The sequence below is a fragment of the Momordica charantia genome (assembly GCF_013281855.1).
Source record: "Momordica charantia cultivar OHB3-1 chromosome 2 unlocalized genomic scaffold, Mcharantia_2.0 BLBB01000002.1, whole genome shotgun sequence".
Lineage (NCBI taxonomy): Eukaryota > Viridiplantae > Streptophyta > Magnoliopsida > Cucurbitales > Cucurbitaceae > Momordica > Momordica charantia.
In genome coordinates, this window is record NW_028275160.1 from 6852859 (window position 1) to 6868291 (window position 15433).

The following is a 15433-nucleotide window of genomic DNA, read 5'->3' on the forward strand; positions in this document are numbered from 1 at the left end:
AGTTTTCTGGTTGCAAGCTTATTTGGTCTTCGATGAACAAACGCATCCAAAGGACACTTGGACCTCTTCAAAATTCGCCGACAACCAAACTAATATAAATTTAATTAATGTGCCAGGACTAAAATTGAGTATTTCTAAAAAGTAAAATTTTCAAACTGAGAGACAAAATCGACTTGTTTCCCAAATCTCAAATAACAAAGCACTATTTTACCCTTTATAAATTATAATTTTAAAATGGAGATGGTAGTAATTTTATTTATTATCCATGTAAGATGAGCAATTTGAATTTTAGAATTATGACATTGTTTATGGAATTTTGGGAGGTATATAGCAATTAGACACACAATTTGTGAGTTCTGAATATTGATTATGATTTTATTTTTTTGAAAATTTTGAATATTGAAACATATAATTTCTATATCTTAGGACTTTTAACGTCATCCACGTAATAAATTATTATTTGACAAACTTCTTATGCTAGTCATGCTTTTATAACTTTTTTGTTAGTGCAGGAAAATTCAAATTCATGACCTTAGTAAAAAAAAGTGTCAATTAACACCGAACTAACTAAGTTTGGACATTCTTACCTAACTTCAACTTGTCAAATTTCACCTAACATGTGTATCTTTTTCGAATCCACAACCAATCTTGTCACCTTTTTCTTTATTCACTTTTATAATATCTATTTCATATATTATTTAAATTTAAGTTAAATTATTTATTTGGTTATGTAAATTTATGTTTGAATTATTTTCCAAACCCTTAGGTATCACCAAAAATTCATCATATTAGTATAGATGTTACTCAAAATTAAGTTAAATTATTATTAGCTTCGTTAAGGTTGTATTTTCTTTATATATGGAGGGAGAGAGTGGTGGAGTAGGATGGACAGCCCATCAGGAGTGTGAGGACCCCGCCTCTAGACATTTTGTGTCCTTTTTTTGCTAGTGTAGAGTGACACTATGACAATCGCTTATTGGGGACCCCGCCTCTAGACATTTTGTGTCCTTTTTTTGCTAGTGTAGAGTGACACTATGACAATCGCTTATTGGGTGAGTTTGTTAGAAACTCTAATTTCATTAAAGCATTCGTATGGTGCGTTCGACATTGTCTCATTGTATTCTGCACACACTTACCCTAGCTATTGGTGGTCGAGGGACTGACATATTATTTCCTTGAGGCCCACACATGATGCCTAGTGGTTTCTCTCCTCAACAAGTAGGATATATAGACGAGGAAAATAGAAGCTTCCCTGACTACATAGGTATCAAAGTATATCTCAAACATTCTTGAAAAAGATTGATTCTAACCAGAGAATTTTTTTCTTTCTTTCTCATATGACTGATATATGTTAGTTGCTTATGACAATTTTGACAAGAAATCAAGTTGAACCCAACCCATTTAAGCCCTTTAATTTGCCAAATCCCACAAGACAAGAACCAAAATGGATCTCGATCTCAACCAATTTACACTAATGATTTGTTAAGTTGCCCCAACTAAACCAACTCAAAGCATATTACCTATATACAAAACCCTATCAAATTATCAAAATAATAATATTGAACACCCATAAACAAATTCTCTCCCACGTTAGAATCTGAACTTAACTCAACAGTAATACTCAGCAGTCAGCAGTAATTTATATTTGTCTCTTACTGATAGATAATAAGTTAGAATTCATTGTTGTACTTAAAAACTCTCCCCCACATCACACACAAATAATTATGATTGTAAATTATGGCACACAAAATAAACCAGGAACAATACAACAAAGACGACCACACAGAGAAAGAAAGAACACACAAATCACAATAATCTCTCAGGCCCTCCCTTCAATTCTTGCATACGTAAGTCCTGCACAAGCATCCACAAAATCCTCATCAATAAAATCCGTCGACAGAACCTGCAACTTATCGGCGACGCCCTTCGCGAAGCTCTGGCTTATGAACAACCGAGCAAATTTATGAATCCTCCTCGTCACCGGCTTCACGCACAGAACCGGGTTATCGGGCTTCGGCGTCACCGTGTTCTCCACCCTGTAAAAGTACTTCCTCTTTGAAACCGGCGCCTGCTCCGACAAGTGCTTCAGATTGCTCTCGAATTTCGTCGACGGCAGATCCGTGTCGATCCAGTTGTCCTTCAAATATCCGCCGCTCCACAGCGGGTCGCCGGCCTTCGGCGGCGGCGATTTCCTCGGCTTCCAAACGCAGAGCACCCTCCTCGGCAACAAATCCGCGATCGTCTTCTCGAACACGTGGTCATCCTGGGGGATTAGGTGGTCCCCGAGTTGCTCGACGAGGTACTTGTCGAAATCGGGCGGGTCCTCGTGTCCGAATTCGGTTCGGATCTCTAGAATTATGATCTCCGATTGGGTTTCCGACAGAAATTTCTTGACGTCCGCCAAAACGACGTCGACGCTGTACGTGGAGAGGATGCCGTGGCAGACCAACCGATTTTCCTGGACGCGGATGTCCAGAACGCGCGTGCCGAACACGAGCTGCTCGTAAATGGACAAAGACTGGCACTGCGCGAAAGGGCGCGTGATGAAGGGAATCCCGATGACGTTGGTGGCGGAATCGTGAGTTCCTGGCCACACGATCTGGTTCACGCGGGTCTTCTCCGGGCCGAGATTTGCCATCCAGGTTTTTCTATCCGACGGCCGGTAGTCCGATCCGGGAAATTCCTCGCCGGAGCTCGTACGGAGGTTGGCCAGAACTTTCTTCTCCGTGTGGATCGCCTTCCGCCGCTCCACCTGCTTCGATACCTGAGAACCCATTTTCGCAAGAAGAGGAAGAAGAAGAAAATGACCGATATATCCTTCTTCTTCTTCCTTCCGCCTCGTTGGATTTGCAGAGATGGAATTTCTGAACCTTAAGACGAGGCATTTTTTTTTTTCTTTTTTCTGTATTAAATGGTTAAATTTACGATTGCTGTCTCTGTCCTAATCCTCCTACCATTCTTGTTGTTGTTAATTATATTTTGTTTTTTCAAAGTTTGATTGATCTGTATTTGGACTTTTTTTTTTTTTTTTCTTTTTTCCTTTCTGGAAATGGTGAGGGACGCGGACGTGGTGGTGTAATTTCATCCATTATAGCGTTGGTGGGGCCTACTTATGTGGTGTTATTGGTTGAAGAGTCAACGTTATCCGGTTGGTCCACTTGTCCAGCTGTCCTAAATTTTCCAGTTTTGTTAGATTTTCCCTTTTTGGAGTTTCTAAAAGCCATTTTGGCCACAATTTTTTTCCCCAAAGCTACGTCGTCTTGTACGAGATTATCATAAAGCTTGGCCTGCATCGTAATTTTGTGTGTTTTGGAGGTTGGATTATTACATAGATTGCTTTTTTTTTTCTTTTTAAATACAGATATATATGGTTTTAACTTTTAAAATTGTGTAGGTTTAGTATATACATAAATTGAATATTGAATGTGTATTCTACAAAATTTCACCATTTTTTTATTTTCTGAAATTAAGGATAAAGGGTAACTTTTTTTTAGTGCGTTTCACATTCTATTTAAATTTGAGTTTTGATAGATTATTATTATATTTTTAAAATTTCAAACTTTAGGTTGTATTTACATAAAATACACTCTTTCTCTATGGAGTTTGAGGTTGATGTCTATTTGGCCACTAAGATCTCAAAAATGACATTTTAGTTCTTAAAGCTTACAAAATTGTTCTAAATGTTGTTTATTGATATATAAGATTTTTTACGATGTGACTGGTAGATTTTAGATTTAAAGTGGACATCCAGTTAGTTGAGGCAATGACTTGCAAACACAACTTTGCACTAGTGTGGTGCTCGGCCACATACACTTTGAAACTTAAGTTAGTACTTAATTAGTCTAAATTAGTGTTGAGCCGAACTTGGTCAGGTTACTAAGAAATTATGTACTTTTGAGAGGGTTGGACTTTGCCTTTTATAGGGGAGCTTTAAGAACTATGACTCTGCCATTCCGACACCCCGTATATGGTGTTAGTGGATTTTTTGCCAATGGAATCCACGTTCCCCTAGGTCGTTATTGAGTTGAGCTTCGACTGAGTCGATCAAAGGTGATTTTGCATGCCTCATATTGTCAGAGACTAAATGCACCATTTAGAACCATTTTTCAAACCTCGAAGACTAAAGTGCCACTTTTGAAATCTCAATGATCAAATAGATACTAACCCCAAACTTCAAACTTCGGATATCAAAATTGCATTTTACCATTTATTATATGCCATTGATTTTTTTATCATTGTATTTTATGCCCTTTTATGTAAAAAAAAAACTCTAGTATATGTACTTCGTGTCTAATGGGTTTCTATTTTTAACTTCGTCATGTATATTTACGCCACAAAATACCTAAACTTACTTGAAATTAGCATATCACATAATCCTTAAATGACGCGTTAGTGTTTCATTTATTAAAATTTGAGGTAAAGATCCTAACCACACACACTTATTCTCTGACAAAAACATTAGCTTGTGATAAATTTGATACAACTTGCCAAGTTTAGAGGTGAAAATTATTATTTTTTTCTTATTACTATTGTTTGAATAACAACCTATGGGTGTGGAGATTCAAAATCTAACATTTTGATCATTGATATATACTTTTAAATGGTTGAATTATGGACTACTTTTTTTCCCCTTTTTTTTTAGTCTAATAAGGAGCAGGACACATTATAATAATTTAAGAGCTAAAGATCGAGTTAAATACAAATAATTTTGTATTCATTATCATTAAAAAAAAAACCGTTAGTTTTTAAAGAAGAAAAACTTACAATAATTTCAAAAGGGATGTCAAACAAGCAACGCAAACAAGATAAGCAAAACAAAATTAAATCTGGTAGTCCTTGACAATTATGTATTATAAAAATGGAGAAAGATTTGTGTCTTTTTTCGGTGACAACAAAACCATAACGTAGTTTTCTTGGAAAATGATGTAATAAAGATTATCTTAATTTTAAGAGGCTACGTGTAAAACAATACAGAATCTTCGACCCAATCATTCATAAACATAACAATCAAAGTGGGTTGGGTTGGCTGGTCTGTTGTGTTGTAATATCCATGTGGGATCAAATGCCATCTGTCACTCTATTCAATATTCATCTCTCTCAGCCAAAAAGAAGAAAAGAAATAAAAAAAAAGAGACAAAAATGTTAAAATAATTGTGGATGGTCGGATCATTACCATTTCTTCTATGGATGGATCTTTGGTCCAACCAAAGAACTGTGGGCCTAAATTTGGCCCAATCTCAGACATGTTTGGGCCGACTCGGATAGACATTGTCTTTGGGCCATGGGGCGTTTGATGAGGTAACCTCCAATCAAAATTTTTCTTTTTTCGGTGGAGGAGTGAGATTTAAACCTCAACTTTAAGAAAGTGAGTGTTGGTCACTCTTTTATACTCAACTCAATATATATTTATAGATTTATTCAAATCAAGAATTTGAATACAGGTAGAATCTTAAATTTTAGGCACAGTTGTAAATATAACAAAAATATTGAACAAAATTAACAAAATAGCAACCACAAATGTAGCATTTTTTTAGAAAAGTGGAGGTCCAATTTTAAAATGACAACTTTATCCAAATCATATACATGTATAATATATCTGACTACTAATATATGTATGTCGTATACCTCTGATATACTACTGATATGAATGTCTAATATACTACTAATTTATTAATAATAGAGTATCTAATATACTTCTATAAGTGAAAATTTGTGTTATAGTTGAAAATTAAAAAAAAAAGGTGGCGTATATTGAAATAGATAAAAGATATTTTATTTCCCTAAATTTACTTCCACAACAGCAATAAATAATAGAAGCAAAAGAATAAAATAAATATGCATAGGTAGTTTTGATAATTCCTTTTCTTTTATGGCTTTTATTCAATTTTCAAACTTATGGAGAATGCTTCTTTAATGTTTTTTTTTCTTTTTTCTTTTTCCCCCCTATAAGACTTGCACTTTTGGCAAGTGTAATTGTAAAGCTGGTTTTTGGTGGATTGTCGTAGCTCTTACACTTTACTTTTTCTGAGTCTGCTTTCAGATTAAAGCTCTTTGGACATGCCCATCCACTTCCTCTGTGCCTTCTAAGCCAAGAAGATCATCATCATTCATTTCATAATTTTCACTAAATAAATGTATGTTATAATTTGTCACACATGTGGAGGTGTCATGGATGAAATATATAGGATTAATAGATATATATTAGAGTGTTAATTAGGAATTACCAGTAAATTTTTTTATTTTAAGTACTTAATTATTTATGTTTTAAATTTTCTTCAAGGTGTTTGGTTTCACTTTGGGATGTATCGAATAATTTCATGTTTTCCCTTTACATTTGTCAAGACTAATGGGGTTTGTTGAACAAACCCATGGATTTCCAAATAAATGTACAAGGTCTGGAATATCTCATTCCACTCTTAAATTGTAAAGCCTATATTCTAAAAGAAAATAAATTTCATTAATTTCTCCATATATCAAAATTATGGATTAGGACTCCAAAAATTGGCAGAGAATTAGATATGGTGAGAATGAATGTTATTTTTTAGTAAGCAAAAATGGGTGGGAGAGCCAACTATTTAATACATCTAGCTTAAGCAGTTAAGAAATCCTGTTCATTTTCTTAAAAGTGGAAGGTTTAATCTTCCACCCCTATATATTTGTTGTATTAAAAAAGAAAACAGTAGAAGAGAGAATTTAGACTTTCAACTTTTAACAAAGATATATAATGTCTTAATTAGTTGAGTTATACTCTTTTCTTTGCTGTTGTTGACGTAAAAGTACCTATGATCTTCTTAAATGATTGTGAGAAAAAAGCAATAAAAGATTGGTAGAAGCTAGTGAAGTTGGTCACCAAACCACACTTTGACCAAATTAGTTAGAATTTTAAGAAAGAGTTCAATTATTACTATAAGTAATTTAATATATGGGATCAATATTTAAACCTTAATCTTTTTAAATTCTAGCGATGTAAAATGTTAGACTCGTCGTAAGAGGAGAATCTGTAAGACCAACATATTTTAATGAACCTAAATATAATTCAAATAATTAAGTATTCAATATCTATTTAACTCTATAAAAAATTATTTGGTTAAAAATTATAATTTAGTTCATAAACTTTAAAAGATAGGTAGAATATTTATAATCGGTACACTAATTCATTTATAAATAAGAGAATAACAAAAACAAAAAAAAGGTACACCATATAAATAAGAGCTATAAGAGCTAAAAGGTAAAGTAGGAAAAGAAGAAATGGTACCATAACTAAGCAGTTAGAGAGAGCTAAAGTAGTAAATAGTTATTAATAATTCTTACAGTAAAAGATATCATTAAAGTAAAATAAAGTTTGTTATAGATTGATAATTAACTCGGTAAATTATACAAAAAGGTCCAAACTTCACATTTAGGAGGGAATTTGATAATTAAGGCTAAATCATTACGAACACTTGAGATATTTGAAAAAAAAAAACTAAAAAACAAAAAAGAAAAAGAGATTCAAGACCAGATCACATCAATCTTTGGATTGAAGATATATATCAATTACCATTGAATTAGTATGATTTGAGATTAAGTATACTTTTTTAGTTTATGTAATAAAGGCTCAAATCACTCTTTTATTTATAACGTAACTTTGTAATAATTTAATATCGTGGAGCAAAGGGGAACATGTTCTCTATAATTCGAGCCAAACGTACACATATAATCAAACTGACATGTGAGAAGAAATCAACAGTAACAAAAAAAAAAAAGGAGCAAATTAAAAGAAAATAAATTAGCTGTCGGATGGGATGCTAATCAGTGAATAACCGTTACATTATAACCGACAATGGCATCGCCGGCGGCGTTGAACCAATAAGTCCTGGCCAGCGCATACCCACGAGCCAACCGGAAAACCCCCGTCCCTCCGACGACCGGCAGCTCACGAACTTGATGCATCACCGAATTCTTCCCCAAAATGCATATGGAGCTCCCGTTGTACTCGCCAGCGGTGAACTCGTAGGTAAGGGCCATGAACAGCCCCAGCTCCTGCTGCCCGGCCGACCCGTACAGCCCCTGGGCCCGACCCACCTCCTTCGACTTCGGGTTGGGCGTCTCCGTCAACGGGTCGTCGACGATGAACAGGGCGCCGAAAAGCGTGGGAGATTTGCTGGTCATGGGGGCCTCGGCAACCCTGACGGCGGTGGGGGTTTTTCCGCTGACGATGTCGTGGAAGTAGAATTGGATGTTGGTGACGGTCTGATTCTGAGAATCGCGACGGGAGATCACGGTTTTCTTTGCGTTGAGGGCTTGAGTCCATGGGAGGGCTAATACAACAAGGACGGTGAGCGAGAAGCTGGTAATTGAAAGCTTTGCCATTTTTCTGTTTTGGCCGGAGAAAATAGTGGAGAGAATTTTGAGAGGGGAAGAAGATGAGGGGGATGAGAGGGGTTTTATAACCGAATTTTTTTTAGTATAATATATGAGGTGGAGGATGGAACTCACGAAATTTTAATTGGAGGTATCCGTTGAATTATACTCGTTTTAACTTTTGTTAGTAGAACTTTATCTAGAAATGGGAATAAAAAAAGGAAAGAAAAAGTTGTCAATTTTCAAGAATAGACCCTCAGACATAATTCAAGATCTCCCGTTAAAGATTTTTAATTGTATATGGAATGTCCACCTGTATTATACTAAAATATATATAAATATTATTCTAAAATAAATTAACATTTTTTAAGTTTAACATGTGAATGTGGAGAGATCGAACTTACAATCTTTTAATTTAAGATATATATATTAATTATTGTTGAGTTAGGTTCGGTTTGACAATAAATTAACATTTGATATTTATTATATTTACTACAAATTTAACAAAAATGGAAATATATTTAACTTTCCAATCTAAATTTTAAATCTAAATTTAACATGTCTATCTTAATCTCTAGATGAATAATTTTTTTTTTTTTGCATTGCTGTTATTCTATCACATAATATTTAAATATATACATACATACATCAACAAACCTATGTTTCTTCAATACATTTCCTATATTTAGCATGAGTTAAATATATACATTGGAAAGTTGCATTGTCATATTATGTTAAAAACTAAAATTACTGTTATGGATTCGAATATGACATTATGCGTGGGCAAATCTTTGAGGGCCATATGGGTTGAGGGCGAGTCCCAACCTGGTAGGCCAAGAAAGACTTATGTGTCACTCAGACGAGGAGTCTTGCTCGCCCATTCTCCTTGGACAAATACTAAACTAGCATAATATCTACTGATATTTGGTGGAAGTACAATTTCATTATGACATAGCGGTAGAAGTATGATTTCGCCGGCTTGGATCTTCTACATTTCGTTCTTCTAAAATGCTCCCCTATAAAAGGAGGAGTCAAACCCTTCTCAAGAGTATGCAACATCTTGCACAACACACCTGCTTTTCTCTTAGTTATTCGAACTAAGTTCTAATTTAGATATTGGAGTGCATTTGGCATGGCACCGCACTGATATTGAATTTGGTTTTGCAGATTTACACGAAGACAACCACATCATTCTCTGTCAATCATGTAAGGAGACATAATTTTGGTATCATCAATGACAAAATAGCATTGATGACCTAAATAATTTATTCTTAAAGTTCAAGAGCTGTAATAAATGTTTTAAAGTTTCATAAACCAAAATGGAATAAATTTGAAATTTTATAGATTAAGATAAGACATTTTTAAAATTCAAATACAAAAATGAAATAATAAAAAAATTAAGACCAAAATATAATTTAAACTTAAATATATTTACATTTATTTTTCCTTTGTCAAAGAACCTTATTTTTCAAGGGAGTAAGCTCTCACCCTCTCTTTTTACTTTTCCTTTGTAAAGAAAATTATTTAAGCAATATTATTTTAATCAAGAAAATTAAATGAAAAGAAAAAAAAATGAAGACTAAATTCATGTAAAATGTTTTTAAGATAAAACAAACAAGAAGTATAGTAATTGGATGAGTTTAATGCTTTTTTTTTCAGAGAAGTTTAATACTATAATTACACATTTTAACGGTTGTTTATTATTATTATTTTTATCTTTTACAAACTTAGTGCTCAATATTTATTGCATCATATTCGATGAAGATTGAGCAATATTTGAATAGTATCTATTAAATTATATATGTTCGATATATATTTTTTATTTTTCAATTAGATTATATCCTAACTGTTAAGAGTTTCAATTTAGAGTCCATTATTTAACATAGTATTACAGCGAAAAATTTTGATTTTAAAGTAACTGAGGAAATATTTACTTTAGACTTGTTTAAATTAAAAATGTTTTAAATGTATCATTCTAATACTTATTTTAGAGTGTTACATAAATCAAAATTTCTAAAACTTTTTTTTTTCTTTAGTACACCGGCAGGACCATAAAAGATCCTAAATCATTATTTTTTAATCGGAGATAAATGTTTTGACCTACTAAGGTTGATTCGTTTACATAATCACACATATCATACAATTAGGAGCTTTGGAATATTAAGCTTGAAAGGCAAAATATTGGTGAAACTTTGAGCACGACTCCAACCAATGCATTTGTTTAACGTGGAAATTGGAGTTGCAGGGGATTTGTTTCCCACCCAATCCATCGTTCATCTTAGGGACAAAATTTCAAATGTGAGCACAACAACTCAAACTAGGTTTTGGGAAGAGTTTCAATTTGGTGTAGGGTCCCATGACATTGAATTTTTTTATTTCTTGTTTTTTGACAGACCCATGATATTGAGTTGATGGTGGCTGACACATAATCCTCTGAGTTTGGGGTTGGTGACCAATTATTCAGGTGTTGAAACAATAGGTTATGTATTTATTTATATATAAATATATATATACAAACACTGTTGACGGTGAATTTCGGAGAGGTCCACGTGTCATTCGGACGAATGTTCACTCCAAGGACCAAATGTGTCTGCAACCAGAAAACTAAACGCCGGTGCGGTGTCCATCTTAATGAACTCCGATACTTAAATTAGTAATTAGAGTAAGAAGATAGGGTAGACACCTTAGGGTTTTAGTGACAAGTTTTTCACTTACTTGATAAATGTGGGAGTCCTCCCCTTTTATAAGTGCAGATTGGCTGACCAGGAAGGACGATGGTTGAGGTGGCAGGGGTGCGTCGAGCTGTACGAGGTTCTGACGGTGGAGTGTACGTCCCCGACAATTAGTGAGTGACGCCTCCATTTGCAAGTATGCAACCTACAACCTGCAAATACCAGATTGCAGTCATCAACGTCCTCTTCATACAGTAATGGTGGCGACGCACTCGCATGTCATCCCAGAGTATAGTGGTAATCGTTTGTGGTTCCGCACCTCACTGTCGCTCTCGAAATCTGACGCGTGCCCTGCTCGGACTTACCCCAATAGTCACCATGAGGTTAAATTAATTTCCTCCAAAGAAGGCAAGTTAATTAGAAGACTTACTAATGAAAAATGAATTGAATAAGAAATTAACTGCTAATACGAGTTCAACTAAGTGATAATTGACATCTATCTCCAATCAAAGAGGTCGTGAGTTCAAATTTCCCTACACCTAGTTATTGTACTTGAAAAAAATTAAAGAAGAAATTAGGAGTCTTTGTGAATTGTTTAAAAATGTTGAGTTGGTAATCCAATGTATTTTTGACAAACAGTTCACCTGATTTCAAAGTAGAAGGTGGCCTCAATTGCAACATTATTTTATTCTAATTTTTTTCCTTGAGGGTGGTGTGTTACCATGGAAAATCAATAATATGCATAATTAATTAATTAAGATTTCGTACTTACAAAGCCTAACCCTATTTAGATCGTGGTTGGAACCAATAGATGTATTGAGTCGTAAGATGAGACCACTCCAAATAGGAGAAATAAATAGGACTTCCAGGAGTTATATTATAAACTATGGTATAACCACATTTTTTAAATATATTACTCATCACCAACTTTTCATCTAACCAATTAAAACAAAATCTGTCAAAACGAGTATAGTTCAATGATAATTAACATATATCTCAAATCAAGAGGTTGTAAGTTCCATCTCTCACCCCACATGTTGTAAAAAAACAAAATCTGAGCATTTGTGTAGAATAAACTCGACTGGACGATGGTGAAGGATGCACAATTTAAACCAAAACTACTTTCCAACCTTATATGACTTCTACATATCTAAAAAAACATAATTAAATGAAGCAACAAGTAACTCAATTTTTAGAAAGCTTAAAAATAACTAAAGAAATAGCAAAACAATCTGAACCCAGAAAGCTACTCTATAATTAGAAATTAAGACTTAGACTAAGAAGCTCTGTCTTGGTGTTTAATTTTAAGCAAACTTAATTACGGGATTGATTCCCAATAATCTTCCAAATGCACCATAGAGCTTAAGATGGTTGGTATAATCCACAAGTGAAAGAAACATTTTAGAAATAGATGAAATGTATCTTCCTAACCATACTTCAAAATAGTTGTTAAGACGTGATCAATTTATAAGTTAAATGTGTCCAAGTAATAATTAGATCTCCAGGATTTAATAAAGAAAAAAAAATGGAAAAATTGCTCCTGAACTATAGATTTTTTTTTTTAATGTTTAAAATGGATGTCGTGTGACTAATATTAGTATACGGTTCGAATTCAAAACCTCATGATAGGTGATACCACAACGCATAAAGTCTTTGTCAGTGTACCATTCCTAGTGGACCTTTTGAATGGTATGGTAGATTAGTTCATTTGATAAAAAGAATCATGAAAGATATAATAGAATCATGGATCAAAGAAAATCTATCAAGTTTCTCCTACAAGTTGAGAAGACTCTATAGGAGATGATCATTGTGCACCTAGTGATTTGAGTAAAAGGTTATTATTATGTTATCGACACGCTCTCTCATCACTTTTTTTTCTTTATATATATATATGAATGTTCGGATCAGTTTGTACGTATTTTGATAAATCTTATAGGTCAATCTTCTAATACTACTACATTTGATTGTCAAGGTAATTTGTAATATATTAAATCATCGATAGGTACTAGGTGGCACCAAGTTAAGCCATGAGCCAACAACATGAGATAAGTTTTTCTAGAGTATGTCTTCCTACCTGACTCCTAAGTTGTAACAACGTGATTCGAATATATCATGTAGTAGTTGTACAAGACGTTAATTTTATGATCATATTAAGTTACAAGTTAAATTAACTTGCCAACAGAAGCTTAGTTCAGCGGCTAAGGCACTTAACTCCTTTGCTCGAGGGGTAAATCGACATCGACATGAGAATTGAAAATTTTCACACCTACTTGGTTATGTAACCTGACTCAAAAGAAGCTAAACACGAGTTTTTAGTTTTTAACGAGAAAATTTATCTATTAAGAAAAAGAAAGAAAGAAATCAAATTTAACATAAAAGGATAAAATTACCTTTGAAAAAAAGAAAGATAATGGTATTAAATATATGTTGACACAGTGACATTTTCATGGATCTATAGGTTCGACATCCACATGATGAGGGATAAATCGACATTTTCATCCTATTAAGAAAAATTAATAAAATATGAAAAATATCAACAAAATATCAATGATATATACATAATATTAATATTAATCATTTTAAATTTATTAAAAAATTAAAATAATTTTTACAAATTTTTAAATTTTTTTTTAATTTTTACGAGTCAATGTTTTATCAAATATTCCTTTGTATGAAATTGAAATCTCGACACGTCATCTGAGAGTATAAAAAAGAAGAGAGAGAAATAATTATAAACCTATCCATCAATAATTTGACAATCTTATTAGCAAACCAGCTATCATTCTTCTCCACATCTCAGTAATGATACACAGTAACCTTATACTCTATGATGGCATCGCCATTAGTGACGTTCAAGTAATGGGTCCTCAGCTTCGCAAATCCTCTAGCCATCCTAAATTTCCCTCTCCCGCCGACAACCGCCACCTCCCTTCGTGGCTCCGTCACCGGATTCCTCGAAAACACGCTGATCGAGCTCCCCTTATACTTGCCGGCGGTGAAGCCATAATCGATGTACATCACCAAGCACAAATCTCGCCCTTCACTTGCCGACACGTACAGCCCCCGCGCGTTTCCGATCACTTTTGAACTCGGGTCGGGTCCCTCCAGGAGCGGGTCGTCGACGGCGTAGACGCTGCCGAATGGAGTCGCCGACTGGTCGCCGATGGTGACGTTTGAGTGCGCCACCTCGACCGCGCTGGGTCTCTCGCCGCTCAGGATGTCGAAAAGGTAGAAATGAAGATGGGTTACCTTCTCCGTTAACTGGACGCGCGGCACAGTTTCGGAGAAATACTCGGAACGGGCAGATATGGCGGCGACGAAGAGTATCAGTAACCCGACCAATAGCCTGGTCATTTCCATGTTCTTTTTTATTTCTCTGATAGAGGATTGATTATCAGGTCCTGAAATTGACCATTTTAATTAGGGTTGGTTCTTGATTCTTATACTGTGTGATTGAAAAAGATGATTCTAGCGATTTTTATATTTCTGCTGATTAGGAATGTTAATGAAGTCTCATAACGTAGCAGATTTTTATTGAACTGGAAAGCAAATGACAACGCGGATTCACCCCTGGCTTTCCTTTCATGGAGCAATATTTATCAGTATATCATTAAAGTTTATTCCACCCCAATGTTTGGATACATTTTCCTATGCAATGCGTTAAAAATTAATTCGTTTAAACAGAATGGAAATGCATAGTAATGCTAATACATTTATATGGTGAACATCACTTTGGTTATAAGAAAAAAAGTCTGAAAAAGATTGAGGAGTATATAATGGAGTTGAGACTTGAGAAGGCATGTCATTTTGTTCTAGCTGAAGGATCATTCAATAAGGAGCGGTATTTTGTTGGTGGCTGAAATGGGGCAAACCCGTCTATATAAAAACAGATTCATTGGAGGTGAAAGGAGGTTAATGATGCTCATATATCACAAATCATAGCAGATCATTAAGAATTATGAAGAACAGGTTTAGCAGCAGGGCTTTCCTTTCTTCATCTATGGTCGGTTAATTTAGCTGTAGAAAGACCTAAGATGAAGTTTGGCTTCAGGGGGAGCCGATTGGCTGTAGGGTACCGCTAAAAATACGATAGATGTTGCTTCTATCAAAGCAATTGTCTAGTTTTAATGATAACGAGGTCACTTTTCTCAAGGGGGATGGGGTTTGTGAAAGAAAGTTGGAAACTTGGAACAGTATAAATGCGTTTTCAATGCCTTTAGATGGATGAACATGTGATTAGAAAATGTTGAACCATTAGAAGCCAATGTAAGAACATTGCTATCTAACTCACTTGAACAAAACCAATCAATACCCTAAATCGTCTATTCTGTTGCACTTACCTTGGTTCTTTTTTCCAGAACCTCTGGAAAAGTTTAAACAAGTGGTTGCATTTCATATCTCAAGCCAAAATATTAAAA

General features: G+C 34.4%; 3 protein-coding genes across 3 annotated transcripts; all 3 read right to left on the reverse strand.

Annotated features, from left to right (window-relative positions):
- Positions 1-1628: 1628 nt before the first annotated feature.
- LOC148212740 (uncharacterized) lies at positions 1629-2953 on the reverse strand. Its single transcript, XM_088120364.1, has one exon. The coding sequence runs from the start codon at positions 2774-2776 to the stop codon at positions 1820-1822; it is 957 nt and encodes a 318-aa protein (XP_087976490.1). The 5' UTR covers positions 2777-2953; the 3' UTR covers positions 1629-1819.
- Positions 2954-7646: 4693 nt separating this feature from the next.
- On the reverse strand, positions 7647-8415 carry LOC111015508 (Disease resistance-responsive (dirigent-like protein) family protein). The gene has a single exon (XM_022290557.2). It carries the CDS (start codon positions 8350-8352, stop codon positions 7792-7794), a length of 561 nt encoding a protein of 186 aa, XP_022146249.1. The 5' UTR covers positions 8353-8415; the 3' UTR covers positions 7647-7791.
- A 5344-nt stretch (positions 8416-13759) lies between these two features.
- Positions 13760-14381, reverse strand: LOC111015496 (Disease resistance-responsive (dirigent-like protein) family protein). The gene has a single exon (XM_022290540.2). The coding sequence runs from the start codon at positions 14373-14375 to the stop codon at positions 13812-13814; it is 564 nt and encodes a 187-aa protein (XP_022146232.1). The 5' UTR covers positions 14376-14381; the 3' UTR covers positions 13760-13811.
- Between the last annotated feature and the right edge of the window lie 1052 nt (positions 14382-15433).

What these genes read in the sequence shown, in the direction of transcription:
- LOC148212740 (XM_088120364.1), bottom strand. Translation starts at nt 2,776, where the DNA reads ATGGGTTCTCAGGTATCGAAGCAGGTGGAGCGGCGGAAGGCGATCCAC.
- LOC111015508 (XM_022290557.2), bottom strand. Translation starts at nt 8,352, where the DNA reads ATGGCAAAGCTTTCAATTACCAGCTTCTCGCTCACCGTCCTTGTTGTA.
- LOC111015496 (XM_022290540.2), bottom strand. Translation starts at nt 14,375, where the DNA reads ATGGAAATGACCAGGCTATTGGTCGGGTTACTGATACTCTTCGTCGCC.